We start from the raw sequence: 17,100 nt of genomic DNA, 5'->3' as shown, positions 1-17,100 counted from the left end.
TCTGAATCTCTCTACCACCCACTGCCCCCATCACCCTGCTGTCTCATCCCCCTACCCCACAGACACACTCACCCCAGTTCCCAGCTTTGCAGCTGCCCAGGTCTAATCATCCATCTCCCTGCTGAGAAAAGAAATGGCAAATCAGACAGCTCCTCTCAAATGAGGAGAAAAATTTCTGGTGGGGAGGGAGAGGATGGCAAGAAGATTTGAGGTAATGGAAAAGAATCAGCACCATTACCTGATACCCCAGCCAATAGGGGCAGGAATCATGCAGCATCTATGCCTTCCCCAAAATGGGGGTGGGAGAGGTGGGATAGAATCAAAGGAGCAAGTCAATTCATTTAGGGACTATTCAATGACAACCAGACCCATGAGGCATCTGACATATTCAAAGGAAGATAGATGGGCAGAAGCTATGCCTAATGTATGGTCTTGGGCACACAGTTGTAGCAACTGTGTGTAGGGAAAGGGTGTAGGGCGTGGCCATGCATGGAAGAGATGTTCTGGGCAGGAGGAAATTTTGTTTTCATGACCCTATGTGTTTGTACATTCGCCTGGATGATATAGGTCAGTCAGGTGGGCCTCTGATGCTCTGTATGAGAGGCAACTAGGTGGCGCAGTGGATAGAGCACCGGCCCTGAAGGCAGGAGGACCTGAGTTCAAATCTGGTCTCAGACACATAACACTTACTGGCTGTGTGGCTCTGGGCAAGTCACTTAACCCCAATTGCCTAAAATAATAATAGTAAAAATGATGCTCTGCATGTTGTCCATTGGGTGCCATGTTGAAAGCTGACCTATCCTGGATCGCTCCACACCATTTAGCATCACAGAATCATATCTTTAAAACTAAACAGGTTCTTCAGAGTATTGTAGCCCAGGGATTAGCAAACTATGGCCCCAAATACAGACTGCCACCTGTTTTTGTCCTGCTCCAGAGCTAGGAATGGTTTTTACATTTTTAAAATAAATTTTTGGGAGGGAGGCAGATTTGGCCAGTGTCATAGTTTGCTGACCCCTGATAGTCCAACCCCCTCTTCCATTTTATAGATGAGGAAACAGGCTTAGAGAAATTAAGAGACTTGCCCAGTGTCTCATAGGTAATAAGCGATGGGTAAGATTTGAACCTACATCCTATAACTCCAAAGCTACGGCTCTTTTCTACTGTGCCACAGAAGAGACAGTAATTTGGGGCATAAGTTCTGAAAGAGGGTATGCATCAATTTCCATTTTGATTAAATGATGGATTAGACAAGATAACCTTTAACCAGATAACCTTGGGCTCTGAACTCCTACTCTTCTGATTCTAAATGATGTGGAAGGACCTCAGTCTAGTGTGCGGGGCCTGAATGAAAGAATGTGATTTATTAAGTAACTCCTATGTGCCAGGCATTGTGCTGTTTTTGAAAGCTGTTGGGCTTATCTGACAGATGCGTATCCTTTATCCCTCAATCAACCCAAACTTATTAAGTTCCATTTCTCCGCGTGCCAAAGGCTTGCACTCACCAGGAGTTTGAAGTGTTCCCTTGAGTGTCATGGTCCATGGATGCTTCCTTAGTTTCTTTGTGGGGGTAGGTAGCAGTGGACCTCCCAGGACTGCAGTCTTTCCCATATCTGGAATTCATGTGATGGGAGTCAGAGAGGGAAGTAATGAAATATCAGATTGCTTTGCGGGTCCTCCAGTGTTCATTCCTTCCCATTGGGCGACCCTGGCCCTTGGTTTTCTGGGTCTCCAGATTGCATCATTATGGATTCTTAAGTGATTGTATCTGTTACCCTGTATAAAAGTGATCAGGGGAACATAACTCATCCATAAAACTGAATTGATGTGTCATCTGAGGGAGGGTGTATAATTGATCAAAATTACATGTTGGCCACTGGAATAAAATAAGGAAAGCACTTTGTAAACCTTCAAATGCCCTACAAATGTCAGTTATTATCATTGCATTCTGGGTTTGGATAGGTTTGTGAGAAATGTTCTGGGGTATCTCTCCTTTATTATTGTGAATGGTGCCAGGCGCACATGTAAGATTCCGTGTGTAGCAAAAATCTGTTAGCATCCCTGTCTGTGCTTGTTTGTATATCACTGTATACATGTACTTGTCCCACAGGTTTAGCTATAACTCTCATTGTGTTACATTGTGTTTAAATGAGAGTGACTATGTATGTCAGGGCACATGTGAGCTTGAATGCCGCTGTGTTTATTTCACTGTTATTTTACGTATGTGTCACTGTGTGTACCTGCAAATGTCACTGTGGTAAGACGTTTAGCTGTGATTCTGTGTGCGTGTGTGTGTTTGCATGTGTGTGTGTGTGTGTGTGTGTGTGTGTGTGTGTGTGTGTGTGTGTGTGTCTGCAAGGGGAAGTATGTATGTCAATGTACTGATGGGAGTCCTGGTCTCATCAACCCCCAGCCCACCCTCCTCCCCAAGCACTGCAGCTTCCTGGGCGGCGGCCCTGTCCCTCCCCTCCCTGTCTGTGCCGGGGGGGAGCCTGTGCTGCGGCCCCCCCACCCCTCCCCATCCAGGCCCCATAAATAGCAGCAGAGCCAGAGCAGAAGCTTCAGCCGGCGCCAGCGGCTGGAGCGGCGAGGGAGCTGGCCGAGCTGAGCAGCAAAGCAAGAGAGAGAAAAGGAGGCGCCCCCCCCCATTATCCAGGACCCCCACAGGTGAGCACTGCCCCCACCAGCCCCTCTATTCCTGACCCAGTCCCCATGGCAACACCTCCCAAGCCTCTAAAGGGGGGTTACCCATCCCTGATTTCCTTTTGCTCCATTCCTCCCCCCACCCATGTCCCCTACCTGGAGGTTAGGAGTGGGGACCCCTCAGATAGAAGAAATCATAGATTGGGGAGCAGAAGACCTGAGGGAAGGTGGAGAGGTACAGGTCACCCTGTGCTGTAACCCAACAATACAGCCAGACACTCCCACACACACCCAGGGAGGGAAACACAGTCAAGGAGATGGGCACAGGGCTAGAAAAAGGGGGTGATAGTAAAGAGGGGCACATAACCATTTATGCCTAACAGAAGACAGACACACAATCAAAAGGACACATAGCCTGGAGTCACAAAGCCATGTGCACCCACAAGAAAATGCTTGACAACACACTCACTCTCTGATACTCTAGTAGAGACTCACAAAGGAGTGGGGGTGTCACAGACATCATTATCCTGAGGCACAAACAGACCCAGACACAAAAATGTGCACTTCTTAGGTCCCCAATCCCAACCTGCTCCTTGCCTAGCATACACCTACCCACTGCCACCCAAGGGCTTGGCACCAGAATTGGGGAGGTGAGAGAGAGCTGGAGTCCGAGACTGGGTATCAGTGCTGGATAGCCGAGCCTAGCTAGACAGAGCCTAGTGGGCAGGGAGGAAGGGAACCATGGCTCCCCCAAAACCCTGTCGCTAAGAGACAGTGCCAAGGCTGCCGGGAAGTGTGAGAACATCTTGGGGTGGGGGGGGAGAGAGAGAGAGAGAGAGAGAGAGAGAAGAGAGAGAGAGAGAGAGAGAGAGAGAGTTTGTCATAGTAGGAGCTCCTGCCAGGGACACAGAGAGCTTTCCCAATGTGTGTGTGATAGGGAGGGGATGTGACCCCAACTTCCCCAACTCACTATTCCCCATTCCCCTCAAAGAGCCCATATGAGCTGATATAGGTCCAGGGGCACAAGGGTAGAGGAAAGCTCCCAGCTCAAACCTTGACCAGACAACACTTTCCCAAACCCAGTGGGTCTCACCCAGGACTCAGCCCCCTTCTTTCCCCAGCCATCTGACCCTGGATCTCCTGATGCCCCTGCCTCCCTTCTTCCCAACTCTCAGCCCTCCAGAAGCCTCAGTGGCTCATTCACTGCCTCCAGCTCAGAACACCCCACCCCAGCTCACTCCTGCCAAGGCTGAGTGCAGCCTCTGGCTCAGAGTCGGGAAATGACCAGAAGGTGCTGAGGCAGCAAAAAGGAGAAATCGATGACCCCACTATCCACCACAGCTGCCAGGACTCCCCTCCTCCCAGCAAGGGACACCCAGACCCAGAGGAAGATAAACTCAGATGGTCTCAGCTCTTGGAGGCAACTGGGAGTAAGGGAGTCCTGTCCATTCCTCAGTTGACCTTTTCTCTCTCTCTCTTTAGGTCTGATCAGCACTCTGATTTCAAGAAAAGCTCAGCTACTTGACCTAATTGAGTAAGGATTTTGGGAGCAGGAGGGATGGGAGGTAGAGAGGTTCTCCATGTCTCCTTGACACTATGGAGGGGGTGATGAGGAGTGGGAGGTAGGGCTCAAGAATTTTGCAGAGATATTCATTCTCCTCCAAGACCAGAAGAGGGAGGGACAGTCCTGGCTAAGAGGTGGGATCTCATTACTCCATTCCCCTGGAGATGAGAATGCCCCTTCCCCCAACCAGAAGTGGAACCAGCCAGGCTATTCCATGCTTTCATGCATGGGTGGAATGGGGAGAGGAGAGATGGGGGGTATACTCTAGGAGTAGGAAAGGGGTTTATGTGCTAGGCAATATGGGGAATATATGCTAATGTTCAAAACCTTTTTGAGGGGACCAGAGCTCATTAGAGAAAATAAGGATGGACCCATATGTCTCTGTGGTTCCCTGTCTACTTTACTGGATCACATTCCCTGTAGGACCATGTCGGAATCTGAGCTTGAATGGGTGCCTGAGCCCCCAGCTATGACCCTAGGGGCCTCCAGAGTGGAGCTTCGTGTGTCTTGCCATGGGCTTCTGGACCGTGATACCCTCAGCAAGCCCCACCCCTGTGTTTTGCTCAAGCTCTACTCCGATGAACAGTGGGTGGAGGTAAGCAATCAGTGACACAAGGCTAAGATTGGCAATAACCTCAATGGGACTGGCTGGAGTGGTCATCATTTCAAAGAAGTATGTAATAACCCTAGGTAATTTGGCTTTTCTAAAATTCTAGAATGTATATGATAAACCAAAGGAAGCTATGATAATTATAGAAGCTTATGTGATAACCTGGAAGGGCTAGAGAGAGATGGGGGTGAGGGGAGGAGTGGACATGTTGACCTCAGTAAACCCGTATGAATTTTTTTAGAGCGCTATGACAAATAACCTCAAAGGGCTGTGTGATAAACTAAGGTGTTTTTCTTTAGAACTCTAACCCCAGGGAGCTTTGGGATAACTCTAAAGAATGTGTGATAAGGTAGAAAAAACTGTGTGCCCCAGAGAAGCTGGGGGTGGGAGAAGTTGGTGAAGGCCCAGAATGATTTATAATAACCCCAAATGGCTTTTTTAAAAAATCCATATTATACAGAATGTCCTGGAAGTCTGATATATGATAACCTCAGAGGATTTTGTGGCTTTTCTTAAAGGATTTTAATCTAATCCCTATTTTCCCCCCTAAAAGTTGGGTGTTGTATATAACCCCAGGAGTTTTGTGATAACCCTACAAGTCTGGAAGGGCCCTGAGGACATTTGGGAAGTAGGGAGGGTGTGTGATAAAGTCAGAAGATGCGTAATAAACACAAATGACCTTTCTAGAGCTAGAGGAGGAAGGTAGTGAGATCTATGTGGTCCTTGAACTTTGATGTCCAGCCTTCTAGGCAGAGGAGAGACCTGAAAAAAGAAAAGCTTTTAGGAACAGGAAGAAGCCCAAGGAGTCGGGGAGGGTCTCTGACACTGGGAAAGGTTCTGATGAGGCAGCCCCAGTGTGGGGGGTTCGTTTGCCAGAGGGCTATGTCCTTTTCCCCAGTGTGTCTCTTCCACCCCTCTTTGCCCCTAGGTGGAGCACACAGAGGTAATACGGTCTTGCTCCAACCCAGTCTTCTCCCGAGTGCTGGCCCTAGAATATTTCTTTGAGGAGAAGCAGCCACTGCAGTTCCATGTGTTTGATGCTGAAGATGGTGCCACCAGTCCTACAAGTGACACCTTCCTTGGCTCTGCTGAGTGTACCCTGGGCCAGGTTAGATCTATCACCACCAACCCAAGTAACAGCCCTTACCCTGGCCCAGACCCACCTGCTATGAGCTCAAGGTTCTCTAACCCTAGCCCTAATCCCAGCCCACAAAACCCCAGATACTATGAGCCCTACTATGTTCTCAGCCACCTTCTTACTCATATTACCCTCTCCCCACACCTGTGCCCTGCTTCCCATCTTCCTCTCTTCCATTCTCCCTGGGATCTCTCTCCTCCCCTTCCCCCTATTGCCATGACCCTGAGTGAGTGAGACCCAGAGGCAGGTCACAGGTAAGGTCTTTGCTCCTGTCCCTAGATTGTATCTCAGACCAAGGTCACCAAACCACTATTGCTGAAGAATGGAAAGAATGCTGGCAAATCCACTATCATGGTAGGCATCACCCCAACCCCATGAAGTGCTCCCCAAACCAACAAGGGCCCCAAACTATAGCAACCTTCCCAGAGCAGAGCAGAGGAGGGCCATCTCCTACCTGGCAAGAATATGTCCCCAAGAAAAGGTGGGAAGAGGAGAGCATGGTGGGGAGTGAGGTGGTCAAGGGCCCCATCACCAGAGTTGAAATGTCCTGGTCACCTTTATCTCCATACACCCAGATTGTGGCCGAAGAGGTGTCTGGCACCAATGACTATGTGCAACTCACCTTCCGAGCCCAGAAGCTGGACAACAAGGTCAGAACTCCCAGTACCCCTAGGCCCACCAGGCACTTTTCTGCACAAACAGACCCTGGTATCCTGATTCCCAATCTTTATTCCTCCTTGCACAGACACAGGCAAGATTCTCACTCTGCCTTCTAGCTCTGTGTTTTGTTTTTGTCCGGAATCTGCTGCCCAACCCCGTACTGATTCCTCCTGGGGCTCTGGAAGTCAGCTTGTTTCCCTGCTCCCCCAGGATCTGTTCAGCAAGTCGGACCCCTTCATGGAGATCTACAAAACCAACGGAGATCAGAGTGATCAGCTCGTATGGAGGACTGAGGTTGTAGAGAGAACAGGGAAGGGTGGGAGGTAAAGGGGCTCCAGATGGAGACTGACTCTGACTTCCCTGGCTCGGACTCCACAGGTGGTGAAGAATAATCTGAGTCCGATCTGGGAACCCTTCCGCCTGTCCCTCCATTCTCTGTGCAGCTGTGATATTCACCGGCCTCTCAAAGTAAGGGCAGGTACTGGCGGGGAGAAGAATCTCTCCACACAGCCTCCCCCCAGCACTGTCAGTGTACATACACACACACACACACACACACACACACACACACACACACACACACCCCACTCACAGCTACTGAGAGAAGGGCTTTTCACAGGCAAAATTGTGGTTTGCCTTGGGACACTCTCTCTGCCCTGTCTGCACCTTTTCTTACAGCTCTGTGGCAGACCTCCAGTGTCCTTCTGGTCTCTCTCCCTCCCCCTCATCAAAATTCTCTAGAAAAAGCTTATTGACTAACATGTTCATGCTAGAATGTGAATGGCTGCTATCACAGTTGAATATAGTTGAGGTTTTAATGGAGTGAGGTGAAGGGTGGGGCAGTGTTTGCATTTACCCCAAGGTGTGAATTCTTTTTGTGGGATTTCAGGTAGCCTGGAGCAGTAAATGAAGAGCTAGCCTCTGAGCCAGCATCACCTAGGTGCCAATACTGCCTCTGACCATATCTGTGGTCCTGAACAAGCAATTTAACCTGTCTTTGCTCTAAGCAGCTCTCTAAGACAAGAATTGGCAGAGAAGATGCCCTCCTGAATCAGCAGAGGGAATTTCCTCACCTAGGAGTTCCCCCATCAGTGAAATCACAGGCCCAGTCCCATCAGGTGTTTACAGAGCAGGGAAGTGAATGGTGATATTTTTCATTCAGGAAAGCTTTTCTGTGTGCCTGAAATCTTACCACACAAACACTGAGGTAAGATCAGCCCTAACTGACTCCTGATCCTGTGTGCCCCTGTCCCACCAGTTCATGATCTATGACTATGATTCAAATGGAAAACATGACTTCATCGGAGAGTTCACTAGCACCTTCCATGAGATGCAGGAGGGCACAGCTGGGCCAGGGCAGGAGGTGATGTGAGAAAATCTGTCCCCCAACAACCCTTCCTAGAGACCCATCCCAGGCCTCCTAAGGTCCTTACATTTACCCTCCTTGAGAACGTACCCTATGACAGATCCAGGGTGCTAAAAGGGGCCATGGGGGAATGAATAAGGGAGGATTTGGAGGGACAGGGGTGGGCACCACAAAGGGTTTCACCCTGGGGGCTGGGCTGATGATGAGGACATCTCACTCCCTGAGACTCAGACCTGGAGGGAGGCTGGTAACCTTATCAGAGTGTGACACTGCCTTTGGGATATCCCGGGGCCCCAGATGCAGTGGGAGTGCATCAACCCCAAGTACCGGGACAAGAAGAAGAATTACAAGAACTCTGGGACAGTGACACTAATTCAGTGCACGGTAAGCCCTGAGCCCTGTCCCAACTGCCCTCAGATCCTGCCTCTTCTCCTGAACCCATTCATTGCCTTTCTCTGCCAAAAACCAGAGTCCTTTCCCCTCAACTTCAGGTTCTCCCCACACTCTATACGAGCCCAAGCCAATCCTCTCTACCATCCCTTACCGGGTTTCCTCTCCAACTCTGCCCCTGTTAGGTGGAGAAGGTGCACACTTTCCTGGACTACATTATGGGTGGCTGCCAGATCAGCTTCACGGTGAGGGGACCCAGCCAGGAGAATGGTGGGACTAGCTAGGTTTGGGAATCTTAGGAGAAGCAAAGCAAGGGGACACTGAATAGGGTCAACTGTTCCAGGATTCTAGGGATGGGTAGTTTGGGCTGAGCATACCCAGAGTCCAACCCTGGCCAACATGACAGGAGTTGGTGACAATGAAGAAAGAGGAGGTTAGAACTGGTGTAAAATAAAAAATGTAATGACCCATGTGCCAAGAGAGTCCAAATTACCTGTAAGAGTCCCAGCTGGAGTGTGGCTTCAGGGAGAGGGGCTCTTCTCTGAACTCCTGGAGTCAATGCTCAGGTAGGGATGAGACTAAATAAACCCTGGGGCCCCTTCCAACTCTGGGAGCTTATACATCTAAGGAGATTGTCTACTGGGATATCATAAAGAAAGTTGGACCAGGCAAATTACAGAGAAGCAGATTCTGGTTAGATAGAAGAGAAAACTTCCTACCAAAATTGTCCCAAAGTAGAATGGGCCATTTCCAGAAGTCATGAATTCCCCTTTACTGGACCTCTTCAATAGGCTAGATGACCTCAGAAATGTTGTATGGGAAATTTCTGTTGTGGATTAGATTAAGACCTCTGAAATTCTATGATTGGCTTCTCAGTCAACTAGACAGTAAGCCCCCTGAGGTCAGGAATGTTTTAAATTTCCACACCCCTCTACAGGATCTAGCCAGATAGTAGGTTTACAATAAATACTGTTTGTTGGGGAAATGTAAAGGGAATAATTATCCTTGATTCCCACAGGTGGCTATTGATTTCACAGCCTCCAATGGGGACCCAAGGAGCAGCCAGTCTCTCCATTGCCTTAGCCCTCGACAGCCCAATCACTACCTTCAGGCCCTTCGGGCTGTTGGAGGCATCTGCCAGGACTATGACAGGTATGAGAGGAATGGGGAATGGACAAGGAATAGGGGGGAGATCGGTCCTTGATGACTGAACCTCCTCCCCACTGTTATCCTCTTCTCATCTCCCAGTGACAAGAGGTTCCCAGCTTTTGGTTTTGGGGCTAGGATCCCCCCAAACTTTGAGGTCAGTATCTGGCAAAGAGGAAGGCAGTGTGGGGAGGTGTAAGAGAGGGCATAGCATACTGGAAATAGCACAGTGCTTGGAAGGGGGGAGATCTGGATTCAAATTCCAGCTCCAACTGTGTGACCCTGAGCAAATTACTTAACCTTTCTGAGGCCTAGTATCTGAATCTATAAAATGGGGATAATAAGATTTTCACCACCTAACTCATACAGGTGATTCTGAAAAAAAAATACTCCATAAAACTTAAACTTACTATGTAAATGTGAATTACTATTATTATTTATTATTAATGTCATCATCCTGGTTACCTACCATCTCAACAGGTATCCCATGATTTTGCCATCAACTTTGATCCTGAAAATGCTGAGTGTGAAGGTAAGAATGAGTTTGTCCTTGAGTACTCCCCAACACACACATGCACACACACATTCACACATACCACACTACACTCAGCTTACATATCTGAATGGCCCCAAATTTCCCCTACTTCCAACCTATCTTACCATATGGAAGAATATCAGTCCATATGTCAGAGCTCCATCTTGAGGCAAGGGAAACCCTATTCTATTTAGCTATCTGGAGAAACACTCCCCACCACTACCACCACCACCTAATGATTTCTGACTCCAACACCACCTCTCAAACAATTTTCTCTCCAACATCTCTTCTTCCTTTCTCTACCCCATGTCTCCCCTTTCTCTCTACCCTGTGCATGTGACCCACAGAGATCTCTGGGGTCATCGATTCCTATCGCCGATGTCTACCCCAGATCCAGCTGTATGGTCCTACCAATGTGGCTCCCATCATTAACCGTGTAGCTGGTCCAGCCCAAAAGGAGCAAAGCAGCGGAAAGGCTACTGTGAGAAGAAGGGGGGATCGATGCCTGGGGAGAGGGTGATAGTTAAGACAAGCTATTCCCCTCTTCCCCTTAGGGAAGGTCATGGAAGAATAAGGCATAGATCCCTACAGGTTATGGAACTGGGAGGCTTGGGGGAAGAAACCTTAGGGATTAAAGTAGAAGAAGATATTTCTGAATATCATCAGAATATTTCTGAATATTATCACTCCTTCTCCACCCAGAAATATTCAGTGCTGCTAGTGCTGACAGATGGAGTAGTCACTGACATGGCAGAGACCAGGACAGCCATTGTCCGTGCCTCCCGTCTACCCATGTCCATTATCATTGTGGGTGTGGGCAATGCTGACTTTTCTGACATGCGGATGCTGGATGGTGATGATGGGACTCTCCGCTGCCCTCGTGGGGTCCCTGCTGCCAGGGACATTGTTCAGTTTGTGCCCTTCCGTGACTTCAAAGATGTAAGAACATCATCTTCTCCCCTACCCTCCCTGAATCCTTCTTCCTATCTTCTCCACAACAGCCCCTCCCTAAAAAAAAAAATCCTTAGTCTTAGCTCTGATTCTATCATCTCAACCTAAATGCATCTTAAATTCTCCAGGACCAGTTCCACTCTGATCTGTCTCCTTTTTCCAAAGATTCCAGTTCTAATCCCTAAGACCACACAGTCTTCTCCTCCCCAACACACATGAATTCTCCTGGGTTACCCCATTCCTAGGATGGGATTCTAATGTCCACTGGAATTCTGTGATATCATCCCAGCCCCCTGTGCCATCTCAGATCCTCCTTCCATCTTTAGATTCAACATTTATTCATCACCTATTAGGTACAAATTATCTAACTTCCTCACTTTATCCCCCTGCCTCCACTGACCACCTTTCCACACTTTGCTTCTCTCTCCCTTCTCCTTGACCCCACCTACTCAGGCACCACCATCAGCTCTAGCTAAATGTGTCCTGGCTGAGGTACCCAAGCAGGTGGTTGAATACTATGCCAGCCAAGGCATTGCTCCTGGGGCACCAAGGTCCTGCACCCCAGCTACCACCCCAAGTCCATGAACCTGAGGCCAGAGAATCTGGACACCCCCTTCAACCTCTCAGTGAGTCACAAACAAGATGTTGAAAGGGATAACTCGGGAGTAGGGCAAAATGATCAGACCTTGGATGGAAGGCCTGGGCCAAGAATGGACTGTGAGGGCTAGAAAGAGTAGAAGATTTGTGATTGTCCCTGTCTCCTTCCAGGTGCCTGTTCTGTCCCCTGTGACTAGAGTGACCAGTGCCTCTGCCTTTTGGATCAGCTGTGCCCCAGGGAGACCTGCAAGTGAGATGTGGGGCCCTGCATCCCACTCTCATTCAGGCCTTCCTGGCCTCTACTTCATTGCTTCTCAGTCCTTTTCTGAGTGTCCCCCTAGGTTCCCAAGTCTCTGTTAATAAAGTGACCCATTATTAGTCATTCAGCTTCTCACTACCTTATCTTCTGGAAGCTGGGGGAGAGGATGTTGGGGTAGGAAGGGGAGTCTGGCAGGGATAAGAGGGAAGCAGTTTGCCGGATAAAAGAGATCCCAACCCCTTAAGGTCAGAAAGGAACCCAAATATCCTTATTCCTAACCCCTGTAGGTTACATTCAGGACATTCCTATACCTCTAGTTCCCTCAATTGATTCTTTTCCAGTTCTTATTCCAACCCTGCTCCTGTGGCATACAAAGAAATTCCTACCCCTCACTCTGGCTTTGCCTCCTAGTTCCAGGAATTTGGGGGTGGGGTGGGAGAGGAGAAGTGTTAACTATCAAGGTTAACTTTAGGAGAGAAAGGGTAATGAGAGGCTGTCAGAGGGGTTGGATGATTCCCTCACTGAGCTGTCTGCATGGGGGAAACCCAGCTGAGCTTCCCCAGGGACCAAACTCCCAGCCCCCACACAGCTGTGGAGCAGTGTGGAGGGGGGAAGAACGAGGGGGCTTGGGGAAAGCTTACAGAGAGAAGTGAGATCTAGCGTGTCTTAGAATGAAAAGCAGTGAAATGACACCCAAGGCCTGACAGACATCCTAGTTTCTATACTGTGTCCAAGCTTACATATATGTATCTCCCTATTGGTATGTCATTAGGTAGGGGTATGTGCCTGGATGAACTTGCCTTTGTATGGGTGATTTGTAAAAGGAAGTCCTTCTGTCTGTCCTTCCTGTAGGTGTATCAGAAACAAGAGTTGTTTGTATACATGTAAACTCTCATGGGAAGAAAGTTATAGATGTCAGTGTCCAGGTATAGGTGTGTGTCCAGTGTGACGCTTCAGGCAGCGTTAAGAGGGAGTGGGGTGAGAGTAGCCCTGGGTGCTGTTCTCATCTACAGATCATATGACCCCAGAGATGGAGTGACAAAACAATAAAGCAGGAAGAAGGAAGAGAGAGGAGTGCTGGGCAGAGGGGGGAGGGGCCTGGAATTCATGCCCCTCAGTATCAGAACACAGTCTCCATAATATGGCTGATAGTGGAACCAGACGTGGGAGGTAATTAGCCCCTCTGAATATACATTAGCTAGAAAGAATGAAGAGCAACAGATGTGGCCAGGAAAAAAGGGGAAAAGCAATAAAGATGAATTCACAAGAGAAAACCACAGGGAGACAAAGGTGGAGAAAGCCCCAGAGACAGCGAAATACAAGGGGAGAGAAACAAAGAGAGGAAGGGGTGTGAGGGAGGAAAGCACAGGGATAGAGAAAGGGACAGATGGAGAGGGGGAGAGAGGAAAAGAGACATATGTGAGCCTCTCCTTGCCTCTCCCTGTTCTGTCCCCAAGGCAAACACTGCTGAGGTAACTAGCTCTCTGGGGTATGTACTCATCCATTCTGTCCTCTCATATTCCTCATATTTCTGGATGCTACAGTAGTGATCCAGGCTCCTAGGGACACTTAAAAAAACATCCAAAGTAAAGACAAATATAAGCTCCCCACCCATACCCCAGTGCCCCAAACTATGCCCCAGCCCAGGGATGCTCAGACTCAGAGGTGATTCAGATCACTGGCACATTTGGCGATCAGTTTGGACCATGCACCTCCCCTGCCCCCCAACAGACAATGGTTGTCTCTAACTTGAAGTTGAGATCTACCACATGGATTTGGGGGTGGAATCACCCTAGCAATCTCTCTAACTCCTCACCACAAATAACACGCACACCACATGCCCCATTCCCTAACACAGACAGACAGAAGGCAGAGCCGATGCAGATGCAAAGAATAGAAATGTCTTTCATTGTAATGACTTTTGATCAACAGTATTAAAATCCTGACCCAACTTTCATTTAAAATTTACTTCCTGCTCCCTCCCCAGACCCAGAGGAGTCTCATTTAAAAAATGCTGGAGGATGATGAGAGAGGGATACCTGAGGAGGTTCAAGATAGTCACATGACAGGTGATAAGTAGGAATCTAAAAGAGGGACTCGGGAAAGGACACCCTCAAAATTTCCAGGGCCCCTCACTAATGTAAGTCCTCCCTTACTCACCTAAGTATGTTTAAGGGTCAGATCTGCCCAACTTGCTTTCTGGGTTCTGAGTCAGGATGCTAGAGACAAGCGAGCTTCCCTCTGTGAATTTCTCTTGGCTGTCTTTTGAGCTAAGGAGATTGACTCCACCCTCTTGATCTCCTGGGCCTCCTGAGGTTGCCAGTTTCAAGAGGTGAGGAGGGGAGCATCTTCAATACGTATTCCTGTTGAACTTTGCATGGGGGGTTCCCAGAAGAGAAACCACTCAATCTAGTGTCCTAGTTGTGAAATTTTTGAAAGTGGCAGCTAGGCCACTCATATTTGGCCTGCAGTTTATTCCTCATGACCTCAAAAATGCCAGAAACCAGAAGCAAAATGGAATCCCAGATAAATGAGGAGGAGGAAATAGAAGGCCCCCAAATCTCCCTCAAATGAAGGGGCAAGACCTCTATGTCACATGCTACACACAGCGTTGGTGCTTAGAAATCCTATGCTCCCCTCCAAGAAGTCCATCAATTTTGTCCTTGGTCCTTGCAGACCCAAGGATTCTGTGGTCTAGGCGGTGTGAGGAAATTGGAGAGTGGGGAGGCAAGAGAGGAAGAAGCTGGGGAACACTGACTCCCAGAGAATGGGGTGAAGGAGACTTATCCTTGCAGTTCCCCCACTTCTCTTCTGGGAGAGTTCAGTAATACTAAATGGAAGACCTTTAAAGAAATATTTCTGAGTAAACAAAAACGTATAAAGCCCCCTCGTATGTGATGCATCTAGGGGTTCACGTCGGGCCAAGAGGAGATACCAAATTGTTAGGGTAAGGGAACCGCTCAGGCCACGCTGCCTCGTGCGCCTCTCCAGTGTGTGGTCCCAGAAGGGACGGGCTTCACAGGAAGAAGTGACCGTGGTCCACCGGGCGCGGAGATCGCCCGGGGTCAGGACCAAGGCCAAGGCTAGGGCCGGGGCCAGGGGCGCTGGCTGACATCTTGTCACAACGGGCTTTGTAGAGGTCACGCTCCCGGGCCAGGCGCGCCAGTTCGACTCTCAAGGAATCCAGCTGGGCGGCCAGGCGGGCCCTCTCTGCCTCCAGCCCGCGCCGCTGCTGCAGCCGCTTGGAGCGGCAGGCCTGGGCGTAGCCGCGGTTCTTCAAGGTGCGGCGCCTCTGCTTCAGCCGAAGAGCCTCATCCCGCCCGCAGCCCCGCAGCTGCCGGTTCAGCTCGCGCACCGACATGGACACCAACGCAGCATCCGAAAATCGCTCCGCCAGCCCCGGGAGCTGGAGAGGGGAAGGGGAGGATTCAGGCTCCCAGGTCCGCCCCGCCTCTCCAAGGACAAGTCCCTCTGCCCCCCACTCCACCCCATGTTCTGCACCATCATAAACCGCTGCGAACCCATTCAGCAGAAACCACCAGTCCAGCCTAGCTCTCTGTACTGGACACGTCTTTAATCCCTCCCCATTCACAGTAGCAGGACCTGTCCCCTAATTCCTCCCCAGCCCTTCTGGCAGGGTACACTCCCAAGTTCCATTCACCTACTTTACCTTGAAACACCTATACTTTCTTCCTCCTCCCCTCCCCCAGTCCCTCTTTCCCTCCATAGTCCTATTTAGGTAGTTTTACTGAGAACTATGAGTCCCTCTCGTATCTCTTACTTTTAGCAATCCAGAGAACACCCACCCACACACGTCACCGCCTCCCAAATCCCCATCCTCCCCTAAGGTCATAATCCTATGAAAATACGGGAGAAAGACCAGGTCACTTTAGATCCTCCGCACAGTCCACGGGAAGAGGCTACCTTCCTGTGACCCCTTAGGGATTTAGATTACATCTTAATCCCCTTGACACCCCCTTTTGTGTCTATAATTAATAGGATCAGCCCCAATCCTTCCAGAGAGGGTTGGGAAGGGGGTGAAGCGGGAGGGAAGCAAAGTCTTAGGTCAACCTCATGCCACGTCCACCAACTTCACTACCTTCTATTTAGCCTCTACACTTGAATCTTTGTCTTTTCCCCACCTCCCGGATATATTTTTTCTCTCCGGATACTTTCCCGCTTTAACTCTTTGCTCACCCTTGAGTCCCTTCTCATTTCTGCTCGCTCAGTCTCCTTTCTATCTTTTCTTTTCCCCTCCCCCTCAACCTAGAATATTAATTTCGCTCCCTTTCTGGAAACCTTGAGGGAGAGTGGAGGCCCCTTTTTAAAAAAAAAATCTAGTTCCCCTTTTCTCCCTTCTCTCCCGTGCCACCACTCTTAATCTTTCCTCAGTCTTTCTCACCCTCTCATTCAACTTCCACTTTCTCCTCTCTCTCTTTTTTTGTACTAACTTCCTTTTCCTTACCTCAGCACTGACCCGCCCACCATGTCACCGACATCCCGTCCCCTCTCACCTGGGGGTTCAGGCCACCCATCTCTTCTGAACTTCCTGGGTAGTGGGAGAGAGGTCCCTCAGCAGGGGCTGGTCCCTGTCCCTGCAGGAACTCCACAGCTTCATCAGTACTCAACCCCAGCCCCTCCCCAGTGCCCAGCTGCTGCTGCAGGGCAGCCAGCCAGTAAAGCTCTTCCAGACCCTGCCGAACCCCCTCAGTGGCCCCCACTACACCGGGATCACTGAAGGTGGGCGAAGGGGGCACTGAACTGTAGGGGGTGGAGCCCAGTGAGGCTGTGGGAGGCCCAGATCGGCCCTCAGAGGGCTCCCTTTTTACCTCAAACTTCATCAGATCAAAATCATTGACATACTCCATAGCCAGGGGACTGGGGGGCAGTGCCATTGCTGCAGGTGGATGAGAAGGATCCACCTGGAAGAGAGAAGATGAGGTGAGGTGAGTGGGGAGGAGGCCTGAAGACTGTCTGCCTGAGGCTTATTAACATTGTGGAAAGACGACTGAGAAGCTGGATTCTGGTCCTAGTGCTATCACCAACAAGCTTCATGACAAATTGGGCAAGTTGCTCAACTTTCCCAAGCTTTAGTTTCCTGAGGGTTTTGACCTAGATAATCCCTAAGGTTTCTTCTAGCTTTAAAAATTCGTGTTTCTACAAAAATATGAATGGAAGGAAACAACCACACTCCAGAAAATATTTTTTAAAAATAAATAAATGTAACAAAATTACAAAGGT

General features: G+C 49.4%; 2 protein-coding genes across 3 annotated transcripts; one reads left to right on the top strand and one right to left on the bottom strand.

Annotated features, from left to right (window-relative positions):
* Positions 1 to 2,373: 2,373 nt before the first annotated feature.
* Positions 2,374 to 11,982, top strand: CPNE6 (copine 6). 2 transcript variants are annotated; one of them, XM_020984288.2, is made up of 18 exons: positions 2,380 to 2,667; positions 4,126 to 4,177; positions 4,631 to 4,802; positions 5,746 to 5,925; positions 6,235 to 6,309; positions 6,531 to 6,605; positions 6,826 to 6,909; positions 6,994 to 7,083; positions 7,874 to 7,978; positions 8,279 to 8,365; positions 8,557 to 8,616; positions 9,390 to 9,523; positions 9,620 to 9,674; positions 9,998 to 10,049; positions 10,400 to 10,533; positions 10,755 to 10,991; positions 11,457 to 11,629; positions 11,772 to 11,982. In XM_020984288.2, the coding sequence occupies exons 1-17, from the start codon at positions 2,385 to 2,387 to the stop codon at positions 11,586 to 11,588; spliced, it is 2,007 nt and encodes a 668-aa protein (XP_020839947.2). In that variant the 5' UTR covers positions 2,380 to 2,384; the 3' UTR covers positions 11,589 to 11,629; positions 11,772 to 11,982. The 2 variants fall into 2 exon arrangements, with proteins under 2 accessions (XP_020840020.2, XP_020839947.2); XM_020984361.2 differs by lacking the exon at positions 7,874 to 7,978 and having other exon boundaries at positions 2,374 to 2,667.
* A 1,817-nt stretch (positions 11,983 to 13,799) lies between these two features.
* On the bottom strand, positions 13,800 to 16,754 carry NRL (neural retina leucine zipper). The gene is made up of 2 exons (XM_020984450.2): positions 16,374 to 16,754; positions 13,800 to 15,265 (listed from the first exon to the last, which is right to left on the bottom strand). The coding sequence occupies exons 1-2, from the start codon at positions 16,752 to 16,754 to the stop codon at positions 14,876 to 14,878; spliced, it is 771 nt and encodes a 256-aa protein (XP_020840109.1). The 3' UTR covers positions 13,800 to 14,875.
* Between the last annotated feature and the right edge of the window lie 346 nt (positions 16,755 to 17,100).

This window comes from Phascolarctos cinereus, unplaced genomic scaffold (assembly GCF_003287225.1).
Source record: "Phascolarctos cinereus isolate Bilbo 61053 unplaced genomic scaffold, phaCin_HiC Scaffold_3;HRSCAF=262, whole genome shotgun sequence".
Classification (NCBI taxonomy): domain Eukaryota; kingdom Metazoa; phylum Chordata; class Mammalia; order Diprotodontia; family Phascolarctidae; genus Phascolarctos; species Phascolarctos cinereus.
Note: the sequence above shows the minus strand (reverse complement) of the source record. Positions and strands in the feature narration are given on the sequence as shown.